Source organism: Balaenoptera physalus, assembly GCF_965194825.1.
Source record: "Balaenoptera physalus genome assembly, chromosome: 9".
Taxonomy (NCBI): domain Eukaryota; kingdom Metazoa; phylum Chordata; class Mammalia; order Artiodactyla; family Balaenopteridae; genus Balaenoptera; species Balaenoptera physalus.
Window position 1 is genome coordinate 8,554,952 of NC_138888.1, and position 22,013 is coordinate 8,576,964.

General features: G+C 46.4%; 1 protein-coding gene across 5 annotated transcripts in view; it reads left to right on the top strand.

The window, feature by feature from the left end:
* Positions 1-221: 221 nt before the first annotated feature.
* Positions 222-22,013, top strand: part of LOC309667299 (uncharacterized protein) — a gene marked incomplete at its 5' end in the record, with an annotated part of 29,309 nt that continues 7,517 nt past the window's right edge. Inside the window, 4 exons of one of the 5 annotated variants that reach the window (XM_082475690.1) lie at positions 222-652; positions 9,156-9,326; positions 10,015-10,099; positions 20,551-20,637. In XM_082475690.1, the coding sequence (XP_082331816.1) occupies positions 510-652; positions 9,156-9,326; positions 10,015-10,054 (354 nt within the window). In that variant the 3' untranslated portion in view covers positions 10,055-10,099; positions 20,551-20,637. Of the gene's footprint in view, positions 653-9,155; positions 9,327-9,803; positions 12,575-20,550; positions 20,638-22,013 lie in introns of those variants that run through there. The other 4 variants (XM_082475689.1, XM_082475691.1, XM_082475688.1 and 1 more) reach the window with 4 other exon arrangements.

Below are 22,013 nucleotides of genomic sequence, written 5' to 3' on the forward strand. Positions count from 1 at the left end.
GGAATAGATCCCCCAACCCCCCCGCCCATTACAGCAGAACATACGCCAGAGGTCTGTGGCCTTTCTCAGTAAAATGCAAAACAAAGCTCATTAAAGCACACCCAGCCGGGCACAGCTGGGAAAACACTGGCGATCAGTATTTTGCAAAAATAAAGCCAAAGTGCTACTTATTGTCGAATTGCCACACACGAAAGGAGCTGCAAATACAACTTCAGTTCAGCATTAGAGCCGCTAAATTGGGCCCAGAAATCAAGGCTCCCAACTATACCGAATGGGCAGGAGGGGTCTGGAGAGCACATCGCGGGCAGAGCCTAGGCAGGGACTCAGGGACCCGACCCAGCTGCACTGAGGGGTTGCTGTGTGTGCGTAGGGGTGCTGGTGAGAAGCCCCCTTTCCCTGCTGTGCCACATGAGACGGCGCTAAGGCCAGGTCCACCCGACGATCCGGGTGTGGACGTGCGAGCCTCCCCATGCTTTCCCTACGCCCAAGGGACTTGGTACTTCCTGAGAATGATGCTTTCCCTGCAAAGGGACAGACCAAGACAGCCCCGCTCTGCTTTGTTTCCGCAGCTCAGGAGCCTGGCCCAGCACTGCCCCTCAGCACCAGCGGCCGGACTGGGCAAGGTTTTAAGCAAGGTGTGGCCACCCACCAGGTAGGTGAAGACACCCCCCCGCCCCTGCAGGGAACCCGTGGAGCCGGGCGGGGAGCCTCTCCGAGCGGAGGTGCCACATGGGTCTCTTCTCATTTCATCGCCCATTGCTCAAGGGTCTGTGTCTCTGGGGCACCTTCCATCCTGCAGGAGGACAGGTCGTGCTGCCAAGGTGAACCGGACAGAGGAAGCCTCAGCTTACTTCCGGGCACCGGCCGCCCCCGGGGCCGGGCATCAGGCTGCTCGCTGGTCCATCTGGGCATTTTGGCATCATGTGGCTATGCTCCAAAAAGAACCAAAGAGCAGGAAAGAAACAGTTCACAGAAGTGAAAAGTAGGTCTAAGACTGATGTTTAAATTTAATCTTTTCTTGGCTGAATTGGTCCAAATTGGGTGAGTGTCCGTGTCCCTCCCTGGGCTCTCACTCACCCCAGGAAGTAAGGGGCAGAACAAAGGTGTGGAGCAGCTGCCCGTTCTCCGGCATTTCCCATACGACGCCGCCCCCCCATCGCCACCCTGCGTCATTTACCCGCCAGCTCGCCTTGGGACGTGGACCCGGTTATTATCCCGGCAGGACTGAGAGCGGTTGGGAAACTTGTCCCAAGATGACAAGGACTGGGATGCCAGTTCAGATCTGAGTGACGCCGAAGCCTCCAGACTTACCTAAAACTCTGCACAAAGCGGGGTTAGAGGGACCTAAAGCAGCACGGCAAGGACCCTGGGAGGATGACCCAGCAGAGGCCGCTCCAGGCAGTGGACAGTATGTGGCGAAGCCAGAGTGCGCTCTGCGGAAGGAGGCCACCCCTCTGATTACGCGGTGGTCCCTCCCTTACCCCCAGACCCCACACTTGGGCACAAAGCCCCCATTCCAGGACGCCGGGGACACACAGAACTCATGTCCACTCAGACGCATGGAGAGCGTCCCCAACTCGTGCTGGAGGCCGGGCTGCTGCGTGACAGCCCACGGCTTCCCCGTAGAATGCTCCCTCCCTCGGAGCCGGCAGGCAGCCTTCCTAATTGTGAAAGCTCAGCTCTTGCAGACAGGTAGTTTCTGCTTTTACACACCTGCTGGGAGCATTTCAAAGGAAGCCACAGCACTTGATGGCAGACAGGATTTTCCCTCACTATCTCCTGTCATTTGAGAATGAAGGTCATACAGCTGTCATCCTGATGGGTGTCTTTGAGTCATAGGTTTGATATCATGACTTGTGTGAAAGGATGGGGGGAGATGGGAGGTCAGAGAAGGCCTGATGGGACATTGCAGACACAGCCCCCATCTCCACTGACTCAGCATCACCCGGAGGAGGTGCCGGTACCCAGAAAGTGGCCCTGGCACTAGAGCCGGGTACGGCGTGATCGGGATCCGAGGAGGGGAGAGGAGGGTGCAGAGAAGGGGCTGGGAGCAGAGCAGGACATCTGGGGGGCTTGCTTGAGGGTCATTAAGCTGGGTCAGCAACCCTCAGCCACAACGTGCGGGTGCAGGAGGAGACAGGACGGGTGATGGCAGATTCGCGGGTGCAGGAGGAGACAGGACGGGTGATGGCAGATTCTCTGGGAAAGTTATGGGAGCTCATTTTCTTCATCAGGCAGATGAAGACGACTTTCTCAAGCTCTCCAAACATGAGGGAAAGTTGACTGAAAACGTAGGTAACGCACTTGGCGTGCAGGAGAGCAAGTGTGCCCGGGGGACACGGCATCCCACACAGCATTTGTTGCCTGGGAAACCCACTCCTCATCCTTCCACGTGGAAAAAGATGCCCGTACAGGACAGGATAGATGAGGTCAGCAAAGGGGTGAGGTCACCCCTTTGAGGGTGTAGTTGGAGATGGGTGAAATTTGCTAGCCGGGAGCCAAATACCTGAATCCACGTGCCATGATTTTGACCATCGTCTTTAGTGGTTAAAACTTAACATAAAGGTTTCAAAGAATATAAGGACTCTATCTGTCATAAGCTAATATCCACAGCAGGGAAGGATGAGAAAAATCAGGACTGAAAATCCGGTTTAGAGAAGAGTCAAATGGTGGTCGGTCTTGAGTAAAACCGCTGCATTGTTAACGATATGAGAGTAGAGTGTGTCTGACTTCCGCTAACGCAGACGGATTTCATACCTTTGCTTCCGCATTAGTGCCCGGTTTACCCAATGCTTTCAAGTGCTGCTGTCTGTGATCAACAAATGATCTGATTCGTTCAATCAAATTGTTCTCCTTCCAGTGACATATGCAGGAAAACTGGCTATCTTGCCAATTGATCCTTGCGACCAGAAGTTTAGTTGTAGCAGATGCAGGTGCCTGTGAGAGCATCTGAGCACGAGCACACGGGATGCTCTGGCTGTGGGACCAGCTCCAGACCTCAAACTTGACATGAGCTTGGCCCGATCAAACAGAAGTTACATATCCTCTCAGAAGGGAATGCGGTAGAGTGCCTGGCATACAGGAGGTGCTCAGTAAGTGGCTGAAATTTCCACCCTACTTGTCAGGATGACCACACCATTCAAATGCAAGTGACAATTTTCATATGACATTTCACGAGTCCTGAGTGAATCAGGCTAACCACATCTTTTGACCTGATTTAACTCGGAGTTGGTCTCACGTCTGCTCTTAATAGCCTAACCTAACTTCCAGGCTGTCAATCAAACACAGATTTACTGAGCACCTTCTGTGTACCTGACACAGAGCTGGATGGTGGGGATGCAAAGATGGATACAACAAAGGCCCTGCTCTCCAGTTGTCCCCAGCGTAGGGACAGGTGAACAAGGAGCCACAGGACAACCAGATAGGCGTTAGAGCCACAGCAAGGTGCTGGGAGGCTCAGAGGAAGCGCCCAGGTGTGCCCCAGGGCGTCAGAGCTGCCTGAGGGTGGAGGGGAAATGAACTGGATTCTGATAGATGAGCCAGGGTTGGCCAGGCTGGGTGGGGCCGCTGCAAGTACAGAATGGCACGTCCTGAACGCCACCACGCATCTGAAGGGCAGCGGGAGATGCCATCTGACTTCATGAGTACAATATATGATCACCACCACTTGGGGATAACACGGGACCCCTCCAGTTTGGATGTAGTGCATCATTTATATACTTATGAAATTCCTATGGAATAGTGAATCTTAAACAATCAAGGGACATGAAGTCCTTTGAGAATATGAATTTTTTTAAAAAAAAATGATGTCTCCTCCCCCCATGAAGCCACCCTTGGACTCCTGTTTAGGAAATTCTCGTGTAGGATACAAAGTGCTTCAAAGCCAGCTGAGACTACGCCGACCTACACACAGCACAGGTACACCTGAGCTGGCAGCCGCGCCTCTGCCTCTGCCGGGCCACCCCAGTCTCTTTACACTCACACCAAGAGAAGCGCTGGGATGGTGAGACCCGGCGGCGCGGAGCCCACCGCCGCCCGAGAGTGACGCCAATCAGCACCCAGCCGCAGGCCCGCCCCGGACCAGCTAACATGGGGCGCGCCGTCCTGCTTCCTGCCCTATGTGCGTGTGTGCGGCCGCCGCCAGGCTGCCCCCCGCGGGTGTCTGCACGGAGCCCTTAGCTCACAGCGTGTACCGCAGAACGTTCCATCCACCATCCTCACGCAAGCGGGAGGCTCTCTAGATGATAGTCTATGGAGAGGTCAACAAAATAAACATAACTGGAAAGGCCGAAGCTCACATAAGATTGAGAGTCTGGAGACCTGGCTCTACCTCCTTCTCCGTCAACATTTATCTTCTGTTCCTCACGCGTCTGAGCCTTGGGTTGCCCATCTGTAAATAGGGCGCAAGGATTCCCGTCCGATTCACAAGGTAGATGAGAATTAAAATCAAGTGAGATAATGCAGGTGAAGAGTACTCTTAACTCTAAACCTTCTGAAAGCCATGTATTAGTTTTAGAGAAAATATTGGAGAACTGGTGATAACATCACAGGGGGGAAAAGGGCATTTCACTATTACCACCAAACAATATTTCAACATTAAAAAAAAAAGCCAGACTGCCAGTAGAGAGAATAAATAGAAACTGTCATTTGTTATAGGGTATCATAAATAATACACTTACTTTTTATTTATTATGCAATTTTAGAAAGGAAAAGGAAAGAAAAGGACCCTCGATAGAATTCCAGGTGAGAGATAAGAAATTTCTACTTTGTTGGATCAGGTTCTCCTAGAACCCTGGCTGGTACATGTAGGTGCTAAGCAAAGGGTTGTTTTTATTATAAAAGATTTTGCTGGCCTCGGAGAGCCTCTGGGAGACTGGAGAGACTGTGTGTGATGAGCTTGGCCAGGCTGCTCTGTAACAGTGCTTAGTGCTGTCTTTCCTCACCCACCTGTGTCTCTTCAAGAGCAGAGCCCCGGACAGAATCAGATTTCCCTGTGGTTCCACCACCTGCTGCCTTCTCCCATCACTCCACGACTTTCCCGCCCCCGGCTACAAACTGGGTACAGGAGATAAGCCAGTAAAGGACAAGATAATGCCAGGTGACCTCAGTGGAAAGCAAACTAAGTAAGACAGGTAAAAGTTCACATGTGGTCAACTCATCTTTGCTTCATTCATTCATTTGCATATCGTGCATTTTCCACATCCAGGAGCTATGCTGGGGGTGGAGAAATGAATCTGCATTACAATAGAGAAGATAGAGGAGCAGGAAATTAGGTGACAGAGGCTTGCAGACGTCACCCAATCCAGACGACAAGCGGTCCCTGGGTTGAAATGTGGAGGGGACATCTCAGCAAACAGCAGAAGGGTCAGGGCTAACCACAAGAGCCCTGAGAATCTCAAAGGCAGTTGCATCTCTGTGGGATTTTAAGTCTGGGAGTGGTTCAAGCTTATATATTAAAAAAAAAAAAAAAAAATCCGCAGATAGTTATGTGGATGATGGAGAGGTTCAAGAGTTGTGGGAATTAAGATCTGAGGCAAGGAAATTGTGAGAAACTATTGAGTCATGCAGGCAACGTGCCACCAGAGCTTGGAACTTCAGCAATGGCAGCTAAGATGAAAGGGAAAAGGGGTGAATGAGAAATACTTCAGAGGTGGAATTGGACACGTGGAGAAGGAAAAGTCCCGACTCCAGCTCACAGCCCTGGCACCTGGTAACTATGCGATCTGCAGGTTACACCACTGAGTCTCAGTCTCCTCATCTGTAAAATGAGTCTAATTATATAGGAATGTTGTGAGGATTGAAAAAGAATGAGAGTAAAGAGGTGAACCTAGCACATAGCAGGCACTGAATAAATGCTAGCCCCGTAGGAAGAAAGGCTGACTCGTGCCGCAGGTAGGAGTCAACTTTGAAAATAAATGGTAAGAAAAAGGGAAGGAGCAGAGATGAGCTGCCAGGAACCCTAGTGTCGGGGGACAAGGCTTACACCCAGACTTCAGGAGAAACCGCATTGAAACGGTGGCTGGAGAGAGAGAGGTGCGCCCATGACTTCACTCAGAGCGGCTCCTAATGCAGGAAACCCCAGGGGTCGTGTGAAATAGAGGACCCACATCTATGCTGCCTCTAAACCCCAGCCCTCTGGAAAGCATGGTCTCAAGCTCAGGCTTCCTACTGCTGAAACTAGTTGAACAGCACTTTCTTCCTTTTGCAGAGTCACCAGTCACTCAGAGAACCCCCAAATGCTTCATGACTGTCCGCTCCTTATGTCAAACCAGAGACAAATGAAGGGACTTCAGATCAGAGGGTAGGACTAGGGTAAACTGGTACCCTCACCTTCCAGTGAGTGGCCCCTTTGAGCATGCTCACCCCGCTTCCATTAGAAACTGACTGCTCTTTCTCCCCCACTTCAGGCAGGCTCCCGAGCTCGCTCAGGCCAGGAGCTGACTCTGAATGCAGCGGGGGCCCTCAATATACTAGATCAGTTCTCAGGTCAGGTCAGGCTCGAGGGCAGCAGATCAGGTCTCAAAAAGAGCGGGCAGCCAGCACTTTCACTGTGAGAAGCCGCCATTCAGCCCCACTCTAGGCTGGAAACTCATCACCACATGGAAAGGCAAAGGGCAACTTTCCATTCACCATGTATTTGCTACATCACTGGTTTCCTATTTCGGTGCATTTAAAAAATTTCCCCTGGGGTGAGAACCCTGAGGGCCCTTTGTTGTGAAATATGGTTAACACGAGGTGCTTTTTTTTTTTTTTTTTCATGACGTTGCTCAGACTAGGTCTCTGTGTGTAGGAAAACTAAAGCCTGGGTGAGTGTACAGTCCTCCAGGATCTCAAAGAAATGCAAAAAAAAAAAGAGGGAGGGGGCGGTTAAGGGGAAGAGCAATGAAAGGAGAGGTGAAAGAAAACAGTGTCTAGACCAAGGTCAAAGTTGGAAAAGCACTTGGCAGAGCAGCATTCTCAAAAAAGAAACCTTACCTACTTCCTTTTGCTGGTCACAGATTATCTATGTGTCCACAGTTTTTAAAGCTCAAATGAATAATTATCTGATGGATTTAGATCTGTTCCTCGCAATATGGTTTGTAACATCATATTTAAAATATTCAAATATTTTGCTCAAATCATCAGAGGCTCTGTGTCATCTGAATGTTTCCATGTGCTCTAAATCTGCAGGTGATTAAGGCGAATCAGGACAGAGGTCAGAGCATTGTCCTACTGTGTTTAAATAAATGCTTAGAGTTAGTTGACATTGAATAAAATTTTGTCTTTCTGTCTTTTTAAAAAATTGGCAGTAACACTGGGCCCGCGTCCCTGCATGGTGCCTATGGGCCGCCCCTTTAGACACAGCATGACTTCTGCCATTTTCCACAGTCCCACTGCTATCACTCACCTCAACCATTCACCTTTCCTGCCTGGCGCCTCAGGCATTTGAGGGTGCAACCTCTGGGCCAGGTAGTGAAGCAGGCTCTGATGGGTGTAACCAGACAAAGCTGTGCTTTCTACTAGTGAGTTTTTATCCCTCAGATATATATAAATAATGAGGCATTTCTAAATAAACTCAAAGAAAACCAAAAGACATTTATTTATTTATTTTTAAACAATGTGGGGTTTTTTGTTTTTTTTTTTTTAATTTAACCATAGTTGATTTACAACACTGTTAGTTTCAGGTGTACAGGTTCGGATTCTTTTCCATTACAGGTTATTACAAGGTATCGAATATAGTTCCCTGTGCTATACAGTAAATCCTTGCTGTTTATTTTATATATAGTGGTGTGTACCTGTTAATAAAGTGTAGGGAGTTCTGGTTCCTATGGTTTGAGTCCGTATTTCTCTACCCTGGTTCCCTAAATAGTTAATTAGCCATCAGCAAGAGCTGGAAATGCTCTGCCTCACAACCCCCGGGCTTTACTTGGGGCCGTATCATTTCTGGACACCAGCTCGCGCTGAGACTTAACTAAGCGAAGGCAGTGGGAGGTGTGTGGTGGGTGGAAAGGTCAGGAGGCAGAGTGGTACTAATGAGCGGGAACTTTTCATCAGGGAGTTCAGTCAAAGATTCGTGCCACATCACTGATTTCTGGAAAATACTGAGAACTGAAAATTTTATTGTTTGCTTTAAATAACAGAAAGGTGCCCTTAAGTCCCAACACAGCTTTTTTCAAACACCACATCTGAATTAAAGAGAAGGTTCCCTGTATAAAAGATCTGCCTCCAAGACTTAGTAGAGCCGCCTTTAGGATGGAAGGAGTGGGAGCAAAAGTTAAAGCAACCGGGAAACAGGCCAAGCAGGCAGCCATCTTTCCAGGCTCATTTCAGAGCCACAGAGAAGGGTGGCCCACCTCGCCTTCCTTCCTTCCGCGCATGCGCGCACGCACGCACGTAGGCACACACACACGCACGTAGGCACGCACACACGCACGCTGAGGTCGTCCATCTCTGCCAGAAACTGGGTGAATGACCCGGAAGTGAACAAGCTGGGAACAAGCAACGGAGACTGAGTGGCCCCAGCTTTGTAAAAATCACGAGGAGAAGATGCTCCTGAATTTCGACAGTCTGCGCCGCCTCGCAGCTGGTGTTTACTCGGCACCGCTGCTAAATCACTGTGTGCGGGAAAACCATTGGAGTCGTTCATTTAGATTTCACTGCAGGCTAAACCTTTCAAACTTTAGGGAATACTTTTCCTAATTAAGTGAGTAAGTCAGAGCTTCCCACCCGCGTGCCACAAATGAGTGACAGCGACGCCACTGCACGGCTCCCCTCGGCTCCAGGCGTGGCTGCACCTGGGGGGCCAGCCAGCCCTTGCAGCCTCTGTTCACCTCCTGGTGGGGTTTATTGCGTGTACGGTGACACGAAAATGTATGGGAATCTCTGCCTTAGCTTAAAAAGCTCACAGAAATTCTTAACAGTTACATTATAAGCGTTTATTAGCTTTTCACTGATGCAGGACCAGCATTTCTTGGTTTATTGTGTTTTATTGTAAATTCGGGTTTAAAAAAACAACCTGCGGTTAGCCTCTTCGCTGTTTTCCCTCCTAATTTCCACCCCGGTTAAGCCAAACTCGCGGTGACTTGCTGTTTTGAGCTGTGACTCCTCACATACTGTCTGCCTATCGATCACTCATCCCTAGAGACTGATTCCTACTCTTCCCCCACCCCGCCCAGGAAAAGCCTGGCATCGGCAGCATCCCTCCAACAGCTGGATCTGCAGCTGGAGCTGCCCAACCAGCAGGGTGAGCCTATCCTCCACAGCCCCGTGGTGCTGACCCAGGGCCCCAAGACCAAGGAGAGGCACCTCCTCCTCTTCAGGGGCCGGCTGGTCATCGCCAAGCAGAGGTGAGTCTCAAGACTGTCACTGTCTTCCTCTCTGTTGAAAGGCATTTTCTTTTCCAAGTCCCCACTGCCTGACAGCACTGCAAGGAAAGCTCCCCTTCATTTGACAAGTGAGGCCCGAGAGGCTGCATGCTTCGGGCAACATCACACATGTAGCAGGTAGAAAACTGGACAATAAGAGTATAGGAGATCCATCATTTAAAAAGAAGTCTTACGTGAACTTGACCTTTGGGGTTGCTAAAAAGTGTGTAATGTGTTTACAGCAACAAATTTGAAATCAGAAATTTAGAAACTCAGTAATTGAGTTAATGTTAATGACCATGATAATCACTTTTCTCTTTGGAAAATATGCAGTTAGACTTCTTCAACATTTGCCTTAGATCAGGGGAGGCTATGTCAAAAGAAGTGCAATAGTAATTTTCTGGCTTGTAGAACAGCTACGTACTAGTAATGTCTCTTGATTTCTTTCCCACTCCCCAGAACGGACACGTGCATGTATACTCCTCTGCCTTGAACTGCTGTGGGCAGAGAGGGAAGGAGGAAGACCAGGCAGCCTCTACCCGACTCCCCACACGGAGCCCTCTCCCTCCTCCCTTTCCCCCTTACAGTATCTGATATATTAGCTACCCCCAAATGAGAAATGGGACCTAGGGTCACCCGCCAGCAAAGTAACTCCCTTTATCTCCTCTAGGAAGGGGCAGGTGGGCGCCCAAGCAGCTGGCAGTGGGTGAAGAATCCCCCCAGCGGAGTGAGGAAGGTGACGTGGGCCAGTGAGGGTAAGCCACCCCGTGGGCAGCACCCTGCGCCACACTCCTCTCCCTTGGTTTGGGTGGTTCCTCTCCTCCTCCCAGAGGGAACACGAAAGTTAAAGGGAATGAAAAGCAGCTTCTCCTGAGGAGGGCGGCCCCTGGCCTCATGCAGTTTCCAAGGTAGCAGCTCAAACAAGGAACAGAGACAGGAGCCGCCTGGCCAGGCCACCAGTTGGCTTTGGCTGCAAAAGGATGTCTGATTCTGAATGAGGGACACAGTGGCCCTGAGGACAGGACACAGGGCACCAGGGGTGTGATCCCCACACCCACCCCCGACCACGAACGAACCTGAGCTCCAGTTAGAATCCCGGGGCAGTGACTACATGGGAGAAAGTCACCTCGGGAGCTGGTCACGGTTTGTCTTCTGGAGATGAGCTGCGCCTGCCGGCTTCTGAGTCCCTTATTGCCACAACAAAATTCAGAGAACATTATTAGACTAGAGCGTGTCCCCAGGCCTGGGTGCCCGAGGAACACGCAACCCACTCCGTGCCCTTTTGGAACTGAGCGCCTGCCAGGCACATCACACACGTCAGCTTGCTTAATCCTCACAACCCATTTCACAGACGAGGAAGGTAAAGCTCAGAGAGGCTGAGTGCTTGCCCCAAGTCCACCAAGAGGAAGTGGCAGAAGCAAGCCTTACACTTGCACCCTGTTTCTCCAGGTGCAGCACTCTGATCCCGGAGGAAAGCTCTCTGACTTGAGTCACACTCCCCAGAGGCCCGCACACATCACATAGGATTCCATGTATTTTTCAGAAAGAAACAGGCCTGGGGAATGTGTGACAGCCTTCCACAAATGCCATACTGGCAAAGAAAAGCTGGGGTGGAGACGGTAAACACGGACATTGGAGACTTGTGGGATTGATACATCAGGACAATGGTGGGCCCCTGGGGGAAAGTTCTGAAGTCCATGGTCAGCAGCAGGGTCTTCATGCAAAGTGCAGGCCAGAGCCATAGAAAAGATTTGAGGAAAGACACGGGGTAGTCGCCACAGCAGTGGTGGGAAGGGCCCTCTTTTGCGTGGAAGAGGAATGGGGGGTGGGGCGTGAGGGCATTGTACTTCTGTTTTATAGGAAGAAAAGCATTGACAAATTTTTTTATACTTTCATTTAATTTCCCTTGAAAAGTTCTATTTTAAGCTTTGGGGGAAAACATGCCCCATTTTAAAAAGCTTCTCACACCTACCCACCGTGATTAATTCTTTTAGAGGCTTAGAGATTTCAAAGAATTCAAAACACATCTGGCATCCTCCCCCCAGATTCCTCCCCGCCAGGGATGTGTTGTTTTCAGAGCCCTGAGAAATCCCCCGAGTCACAAACAGCAGCTGGGGAAATCCTGCTCAGCACATCCCGAGAAAGTGAACTGGCCCCTTCCTGCCTGGTCTGCACAGAGCGCTCTGCAGGCGGTGCTGAATCATCCCGCGCTTTCATTCAGCCAAACACCCTGAATCCTTCCTCAAAAGGCTCGTGCTCGCCCGCAGTCTGGAATGAAACCCGAAGATGAACGCAGGGTGTTGGGTCATCTGTTGAAAGGGACGGTCAGCCACAAGGGCTCCGCCGCACACCAAGGGGGCACTGTGGGTCGGCTGCAGGCGCCAGGTGGTGGCATCCCAGAGACCTCGCCAGACCCAGCCACGTGGCCTCCCCGGCTGCAGGGCTCCAGCAGGGCCCAGAACTGAGCCTTCACATACTGCTTAGAAAGGATAATACAGGAACCCTCTTCCTCTTCCCAAAGGAGAGTCAGGGTGACAGCACTCTCTAAGTAGGTGTGTTACACGTCCACACACTCCCATGGCCCAGCCCTCTGACCCACCTTCATCCCCTCTAATGGACCCTGTGCTTCTGTCCACACTACTCCTGCCACCTGGGAGGCTGTACCCCTCTTCCTGTGGCCAGCTCTAACCCAGGCTTAGGGACACGGCTCAGTGCTCAATCAAAGCCTACACTCGAACTGCACTGCTCTATATGCCTCAGTTTCCTCATCTATAAAATGGGGATAAGAATAGTACCTACCTCATAGAGTGGCTTGGGGTGAGGATGACAAGAGTGGAGATGTGTACGGAGCTTAGGATGGCCGGCCTGGCACACATGTTAAGCATTTGCTATGAAGAGGAGTCACTTTCTGAAGTGCTTTCCAGGAAGGATTCTGAGGCCCCACCTTTGGCCCAAAGAGAGAAGAAAAGAGAAGAAATCTCAGTGGCCCTCACTAGCCAGAAAGTTAATTGTTAATAATTCATTAGCTAATCGCTACTGGCATTGCCGAGGGTCTGCTCTGCCCGAGGCATTCTGCTGGGTCTGGTGGTGTTTGAGTCCAAGCTCTCAGGCTCTTTATAACGTGGTAAGAAAGGGTAAAATCCATCCACTGTGATGGACAAAAGGGAAGGAATGATGACTAACTCTTGAGTTTAGTTTCTGTGTGTGTGTGTGTGTGTGTGTGTGTGTGTGTGTGTGTGTGTGTGTGTGTGTGTGTTTTAATTCAAAGAGTGAAACTCCTATGTGTGTGGAAGTATATTCAATTTATCTAGTTTAGAGTAGGATATTCTATGTCTTTAGGATGTACTTGGTATCGTATTCAACTATGCATAATGAACTATTTTAAAGAAATTCTGCTGTATTTTTACAGGATTTGATATCTAATTTGTAAAGCCTTGTAGAACCATGAGCCGCCTGGTTATTTGTGTGATTAGCACCAGTGAGTGAAAATCTATGATAGTCTCAGCAGCCTATTGACAAGAACACAACCTTTGCCTCCATAGCCAAAGGGAAATGTTTTCGGTTGCATTTTACTATAAATAGCGTGAGACACAAAGAAGTTAAGTGTATTTCAAAACATGCCCGGATGGTTTTGAAATATCCTTTTACCCTTGAGGCAGTAACAGTTCACGGTTGATAATGACCACCCCCAGCACTGGCTGCAGAGCCCTGGGTGACATGAAAACATGGGGTGCCTTGTACAAAGAGCAGAAAATGAAACCTAGCGCAGGGGCCTTCTGAGCATGGGGACGTGTGTGACAGCACAGGTCACACGTTCATGAGGCTGGCTCAGGCTGCCCCCCTCTTATGGAGTTAATGTATTTTAACATTAACGTCAATGTATTAATGTATTTAAGGAACTTACAAGCTTAAGGCCTTTACTTGACATATTTAGCAACATTTACCAATATTTAACAACATTTATTTTGCTCCGCAAAAGGTCTTATTTCTTTTCCAAATATCACATTTTAGAATAAAATAGACACAGCCTCAACATTATTTTTTTTTAATAAAAGTTATGTAAGTGCATTTCTCACATTTTCTGTGAATTTCAATAAATAGCTTTAATCGTTTTGCGCTGAAATGTGAATTCAGTGTAGATTTCACTATGTGCTCTCATTCACAAGTTGACATAGCCTGTCCTGGCACTCGTCTTACAAAGGCCATACTATCAGACAACAGGATTTGGAAGAATTTAGATTGCCTATTCCTACTGACTAAAGTAACAGAAACCTATTTATTACCCACACCTTGGGAACATTTCTTCATCAAGACTTATCCAAAGCAGCCCATTTGGAAAGAGAAGTTTTAGGAGCAAACCTGCTGAATATAGCAAACATAACAATACGTGCTACTTTTGCCAGCCACTGTGCTAAATCCTTCACTTCTAGTAACTCACTTCGTTCTCAAAAAATTCCTATCAGGTGGGAAATGACATCCTATCACTTGTGCCATAGGCTGTTCTTAGAAGCAAGGCAACAAGTCCAGCCTGCACTCAATAGGGGAAAAATTAAACTTCACCTTTTGGGGGAAGATATGCCAAACGATTCATGAACATATTTTTGAGCCCATCATATCGACATACGTATTAGGTTTAAAGCTATGAGACTCGATAAGATCACTAAAATAGTGAGCGTCAAGAAAAAAGAGAAGGGAACTGAGGACTGAGCCCTAGGATGCTTCAACGTTCAAAGGTTACTTTTCTATTCGATAGATAGGCAACCAGGAACGGAAGCTGTTTCCCAAGGTCACCAAGCCCGCGGGTGGTGGAGCCGGGCCCAGGACCCAGGCACTTGGGTTTCAGAGCCTGCACTCTTCACTGCTCTGTTGCTCTGAAAGAAACCGCAAAGGCCCAAGTTCAGCAAGTAAGCAGACTAATGGAGGTGTGTAAACTGATATTTGCCATTTGGTCTGGTGTGTAATAGCCACGAACATGATCATGTCTTGGGTTCTTGGCCTCGATGTATCTGCCACCAGACGATGGTGCTAGTCATGTAACCGTTAGTTTAATCAACACATTTTTTGCTGAGCATCTCTGTATATTAGGCACTATTCTAGGCACTTGGGATAGAACGCAAAAAGTCCTGCTCTTATGGAGCTTATATTCTGGAAAGGGGAGTTAGAAAACAGATGAGAAACATAATAAATGATCTAGTATGTTGGAAAGTGGTATGTGCCATGGGGGAAATATGGAATTGGGTAAAAGGAGTTGGCAATTCCTAGCGAAGGAGGGGTCAGTGGCAATAGTGAATAGAATGGTCAATACAGTCCTCATCGCAAAAGAGAGTTTTGAGCAAACCTGAAGGAAATGAAAGAGTTAGCCGAGTGGATATCAGGAGGGAGAGAATTCCTGGCATAGAAAACAGCAAGAGCAAAGGCCTGGAGGCTGGCGTGTGCCTGGCATGTTGAAGGACAGCAAGGCGGCCAGTGGGGCAGGAACAGAAAGAGTGAGGGTGGGAGGTTGGGAGATGCTGCCGGCAGGTAACAGGTGCCAGATCAGGCAGGGCCTGTGGGCTCACAGGAGGGAGGACCTGGCTTTTCCTCCTTTGCTGAGTGAGATGGGAGCCATTGAAGGGATTGTAGCAGAGCAGTAATATGATCTCACTAAAGGTTTAAAAGGATCACACCTGCTGCTTTGCTGAAAATAGCCTAGGGTCAGGGAGGAAGCAGGGGCAGAAAGAAGGGTGCCTCAGAACCTGACATCTGTCTCACCTCCGGATGAGTGATCCAGGGGAGTGAGGGATTACCCCAAATGGAAGCCACAGGCTTTTCGTGATCTAATCTCAGAGATGACATTTGATTACTTCTACCATAATCTATTCAGTAGAAGCCAGTCAGGAAGTTCACGTCACACTCAAAGGGAGTGAAATTAAGCTTCACCTCCTGAGGAAAGGTATACGAAAGGATTTATTTACTGGTTATGTTTTTAAAGCCATCACATCGACATACAGATTATAGTTAATGGCGTGAGATTGGATAAGATCACCAAAAAAAGAAAAGGGTTCCAAGGACTGAACCCCAGGATGTATCAACATTAAAAGGTTGGGGAGAAGATGAAGAACCATCCAAGGACGTCAAGAATGAGAGGCTTGTGAAATCGGAAGAAATCCAAGAGAGTGTGGTGTTTGGGACCTAAGTGAAGAAAATGCAAAAGGGAGGAAATGCATCAAGGAGGAGAGAGTGGCCAACTCTGTCAAATGTGGCCGTAGGTGGGGTAGCCATTATCCTTCTGGCCCAGGCCCAGCTCACTCCTGGTTTTGTCCTGATGTTATTCCTAGTAGTACCCCCATTTCACTCTTAAAAGCAGCCCATTTTGACAATGAATTATATGGACATCCTATACATAAGTAATATGAACTCTGAGATATGGGAACTGGGTCCAGAAATAGATCATTGGTAACAAGGGGAGATCATCTAATTAGTGATTTACTGTGAGACATATATCAGCATCCTTTTCATTCAAAATATTTTTCTATTAAAAGTTATTAAAGAGCTAAGTAAAATATTAACTAGTATTAGCATAAATATAACATGAAATAACATACCAAATTGGAGTAAGATTTTAAAAATCACAAATGCAATTCGTTCAGTAAATTTTAACTCTTCTCAATCATTATTTGACGTAGTCACAGTTACACTAAAGTTTGAGTACAGCTTGAATCCAAGCTCACGTTATGAATTAGGGATCTTGAAAAGTTGTGACTATTACAATGCTACCGAATTGATAGGCTCTTCTTGTTGTTGAAACAAAATAATTTGACCAACTGGCAAAAAGGGCATCTTCAATGCGATCCAAGTAGATAAAATAGAAACAGACACCCCAGGATTTGTGTTTATTCATAATTATTCATGAAACGCTTTTCATTTGATAAAATATACAAAGGCTCTAGTTATGGCTTGTTCCCCAACTCCCGTGGCTGCCCCTGCTCTCACCTTCCCTGCTGGCTACTTTTGAAGGAATGACCCCCCTCCCCACACGGCATCTCCACTTAGCCTATGCCAAATTTAATTAACATCTGTCATTTACTTGCCCTTACTATGGCCCAGGTGCCATTTTTAATCGCTTTGCCCATCTTGATATGTGCGGTCGCCTACCTCAGCTCTGTGAATGTGTGTGGCCCATGCCTGCACCTTCAGACCTGCTCAAGTCACAGAGCTAGAATACTACCTCACAGTGACCATTTGTCAAGTGAAAGACGACTTAGGTGAATTATTAGCCTTGTTGAAGAATAAACTCTGGCTCATTTTTGGCCCTTTTAGGAAATGGAAAGCTGACGTTAAAGTTTCACTTTACTTACTTGGTCTTAGACCATTTTTTTCTTGGGATCCTGGCTTCGTTGAAAAAGGGATCTCCATCCACAGGAAGAGGAGATTATCCTGACTGTTCAGGTGAACGCTGGTGAGGGAAAAGACAGTAGAAAGGAAAATTATGTATAAAATCTTTCTAAGTGTTTCTGATATGAGTAGTGTTCTCATTTTAACTATCAGAAACTCTGAAATGATTGTTTCCACAGAGGATTCTACGATATAGTCTCCATCTCTGACTGTGGGGCTCTATCTGAGGAATCGGCCAGGGTTCGTGACCATTACAAGGCATCTGGGCGCCTTTCACAAGAGAGTCCCAAACTGAAAACATCAGCGCACTGATTTAGGGAGCCAGGGCGTGACACAGAGGGTTGGAAACAGAACCCAAACCCAACACTCGCGAGCACTTCTGTGTGATGAACTCTGAAGCCCTTACGTACAATACCTAATTTTATCTTTACAATCACCCTATACATCAGGTACTATATTAGTCAGCTAATGTCACAAAAATGACACAGATCATCTCAAAATACAGTAGCTTACAAAAACAAGTATTTGCTTCTTGCTCATACAGCTGTAGGTCATCTAGCATCTGACTGATGCAGCTGGGCTCAGCTGGGCCTGGGTGCCCACTACAGGTTAAGTTCATGCGTTCCCCAGTGTCTCTTATTCTTCTGGGACACTCAGGGTTTGTGCTTCTAATGGTGATGCAGAGGTGCAAGGGGGCACATCCAACCTCACAAGCATGCTTCAGGCCTTTGCTTGCCTCGTGTACACTAACAAACAGGTCCAATGGCCAAGCCCAAAGTAAAGGGCCAGGGACAGACACTCTGCCCACCAGGAGGCCACGTCAGGAGTGTGGATGTGTAATACTACCATAGGAGCATGAGGGTAGGGACCAGTAACTCAGTCCAGCGCGGGTGCTATTATTGCAGTCACCTTAGAGATGAGGACATCAGGAGAGGGTAGAAGACTTGCCCAGTGTCCCACTAATGTTAAGTGGAGACACTGACATTTAAACCCAAGCAGACGGGCCCCAGAGCACAAACTGTTATGCAGGACAGCTCAATGGGGACCAGGCAGGAGCTCCTGTGGGCCAGGAAAGACTCATTAAAGGTCAGACACAGAGTGGGAAAAGGCCAGGGGAAGGAGGAGGCTAGGATCAGCCTAAGAGAACTCCTGCCCACGCTGATCTTGTACCTGTACAGACCACTTAACGACAGGCTTGTAGAGGGCGTCTCCTCTTGGCCAGGCGTGGAATCAGAAATTGGCAAGTTTATACCCCCAAATAAGGAAGCTACTCCAAAAATCCTTTCAAAATTCTAGTAGTTAACCAGAAGTTGAATCTCTTTATAATTATGTCACTTCAAGTTGTATGTAATGAGTACAACAAAAGCACAACTTTATAAATAAATAAATAGCTGGATAGGTAAATAAAGTTTAAAAATATAACTGTAATATCTTCCCACTGTTCGAGAATTGGTTCATGAGAAGTTTTTCTGTTGTACTTTGAATATGTTTAAATGTATTTTTAATTCATGGAATTCCAAAATTTTTTGCCTTTCCAAATATTGAATTTAAGTTTTGAGAATTTTGATCAGAACCTAAAAATCTACCCAGTTCTCATGTCTAAGACAGGAATAAATTTCAGTTATTTCAAAACCTATTTTCTACTATTGTAACCAATTATTGTGTACAATGGGTAAAAAACTAATAAATTCAATATAGCTTATTTTTTAATGTTTAATAACTATGTTAAGTGCTTGTAACAAAAACAAGATGAGTATAAAGAGAAGAGTTTTTTACATTTAAAAATGAACATTTTGATTTTCTATTATAGCAAAATGGTTCCAATTTGGGCAGTATTTCTTAAAATTTCAGTGAAATACAATCTATTTGGTTTCTTATTTCTGACCAAATCAAATCATAATAGCCTAATGGATTATGAAACAATAATTCAAAGAAAGTACCATCAAAGGAGAAATGACAATCTTGTTTTAACCCCAAAATAGATCAAGTTGTAATTACTTAATATGTAGGTGATGCAACACTAGTGCTTTCATAGAAACAAAAGGGATTCTCACAACTGATGTCATTGCACAATTGGTATATACCACCCTGGTTCATTGTGAAACGTCTATCTTAATTTCTATTCAGCTGCAGATAATTGCATGTACACATTTTGTCTTTGTTTTCAAAATCTTTAAATATAACTGTAGTAATACTTCCAACCATATTATTAAAATAAATTTACTATTTTAAAATGGGATTTCTTGTTTCACTATTAGATATAGAATTTAAAACTAGCCCATGTTATATACTATTTTACATCTTAAGTGCAATTATTAGAAAATAACAGTCACAATACATCAATCAATCGTTTAACTCAAAGATACAGAAAAGCAAAATTTTCATCCAAATGAGTAGAAAAAGTAAAAAGAAATTTAAAAGTTGGAAATAAACAGAAGTTTTTAAATGTAAAAATAAAAATAAGATATCTAGTTTGCAATAGCAAACAAAATCATTAAAATATAGGAATAAAGCAGAGCAGAGCAGAAACTGAGACACAAATGTAGAGAACAAATGTATGGACGCCAAGGGGGGAAAGTGGCGGGGGCGTGGGGGTGGTGGGATGAATTGGGAGATTGGGATTGACATGTACACACTGATGTGTATAAAATGGATGACTAACAAGAAAATAAATAAATAAACATTTAAAAAAAGGTGTTAGCTGCATTAAAACAACAAATACTCTAAAGTTTGTTAACTGAAATGAATCTGAGCTTGGAAGAAACAGGGATGTGTTGATTAAAACTTTGTACTGGGATTAATTAGTTAATAGTTTCTAAAAATAGTTAAAATAATGAAATTGTATGTGCCAGTAAAGAATAAACACATGATAATGCTTTCCTATTTAAAAAAGAAAAGAAAAGAAAAGAAAAATACTCAAGATCCTTATAGGAAAGTTTAAAACTGGCAATTAACTTCTCTAATTGGCAACCCCCAAATAGAGAAGTTACTCCCAACATCTTTTCAAAATTCCACTAGTTATCCAAAAGTTTGTTTTCTTTATATTTTTCTGTCATTTCACATTGTCTGCAATTTGAAATAAACAAAGACTTGAATAGTGGAGGGTTGTACCACATTTATTGATGGAAAGATTCAATAGTGAAGCTATCATTTCTCCCCCAAATTACTGTATAATTGTTTTACTAATCAAAAATCCCTAGAAAATTTTTTAGTAGAACTGGTTCTTAAATTCTTAAATGTGCAAAAACAGCCAAGACAAGTTTGTCAAGAAAAAGAAAGAAGACAGGCTCTACCATCTACCTGAAGAAGATATAAAGCCATAGAAATTAGAACAGATGGCTTTGGGTGGTGGCATTGTGGAAAAGAAAACATATGAACATAACCCGTTACTGCAGGAACAAAGCGGAGGTGGAAGAGGAACTGGGGACACTTCGAGTGATGTTCAGACACACTTAGAAACATTGGCCCTGTGGCAGAGCTAACAGGGGGCCCGCACTGTGATACGATTCGGCAAGCTGAATGTGCAATTCTCCACTAGGCACTGAGCTTACATTTCTGCAAGTTGCCTAGCGGTGTTTTGCATTATCACAGGCTGTAATGCATACATGTGCATAAATTTGCTACCAGTAGATTCCAATTTTATCATTCTCACAGAAATAAAATTTTGCTAAACTGCGCTAGTTACAATAAATCCAAACGAAATCCACTTTACTAAAAATCCTATCCTTTCAAAGTTTTGTTTTTCAGTGTTAATTGGAATATCAAAACCCTTTTTTAAAGCATACAACTAGTACAGTAAAAATAGAACATTTTCTTTTCTACCACTTTGCAGGGGCGTTCTTCGGGCTGCCGACGCCCGCAGGAGCCCTGCCACCTTCCAGTCTGGTGCTAGGAGGTCATCATCCAACGTAATTGGCTTTCTCCTATCCTCTTTTCTCAGGAGATGAGGGCTGACCGAGGAGTGCTGGATTGTCTCCCCTGGGCGAGGCTGTTAGGTTTGGTGGTAGGCAGCGTGGAGTTCTGAAGTGAGTGTGAGCTTTGGAGACAGTCAGTTTCAATCTTTCTCAGGTCATTTCTGGGCTCTGTCCTCCTGGGCATGTGTTCCCGGACCTGCAAGATGACCTAATCAAGCGCCCTTGTAGACTCTTACTAAAGCTGTAATGTTAATGTGCCAAATCCTTGGTGCTCCACAGATATTAGTTATCTTCCTTAAATATTGATTTAAAAATAAAAATGGAATGAATTTTTAGAGTAGTGTGTGGAGGGTTTAAGTACTTCTGAATTCCTGTAAGTTTTTTTGGTTTTGGCGGGGGGGTTTGTTTGTTTGTTTTTTAAGTCATGGATTCCCTTGTTCCAGGTCTATTTTTTACAGGAACTTCTGAATGTAAGGATGAGGGAAAGCTGATTGGAGGGTGGACGCCCCAATCCCAGAGTGTGGACCAGGCAAGGGCCCCAGGGCTGGGTCAGCGCTGAGGGCTGCCCCCCTCTCTCCCTCTCTCTTTCTTGAGTCTCTGGCAACAGTAATGAGGAATGAGGGTTATGTTTTTTAAAAGAAAGAAAAACAGACCCTTGAGATTATTTCTTCCTTTTGATGGAAATTATTAGACTACCTCTTCAAGCAAGCAGAGAAGGAAGAGGGACTCTTCCTTTCTCAGTGTGCGAGCCCCATAGCCCTGGGTGCAGAGGGGAATCCCCTGTGACCAGTCCCCGGCCAGGCCACCTTCCCACTGGCGGATGTGGGCAGTTACGTAGCCTGGCATCAACAAGGCACCACCTCCTGTGGTGCACAGGAGGGGACAGGCCCAGAGTTGAGATGGAGTGGGGGCAGAGGTGGGGAAGGGGTAGGTACAGGTTACTTTACGTGTCTCACAGGCTTGGTGTCTCTCGTGTGTACCTGGTAAAGCATGACCCGAACGGACCCTGCCGGGTGTCCAGTTCTGTGCTGCACTGACCTCAGTCCAATCCCTTTTTCGTTGATGCAATGAACACTCACTGCCCACCTCTGCCTCCAGAGAGAAACTAAAACAGAGAAACTCCTTCTCCAGAGAGAAATCTCTGCTGGGCCATGAAACCTTCTACATGCCTTCCAGTGCCCAGACACCACTGCCCACGAGTTTGGTCACTGCGGATTGATTGATACAATAAGAGCTAACATTCTGTTCTGATTCTGTGCCAGGCACTGTGCTAACATTTTTCTATTATTTACATAATTTGATCCACATAGCAACCCGTCGCTGGTATGTTTATTCTCATTTTGAAGATGGGGTACCCAATACTTGGGTGACTTCCTTGCCT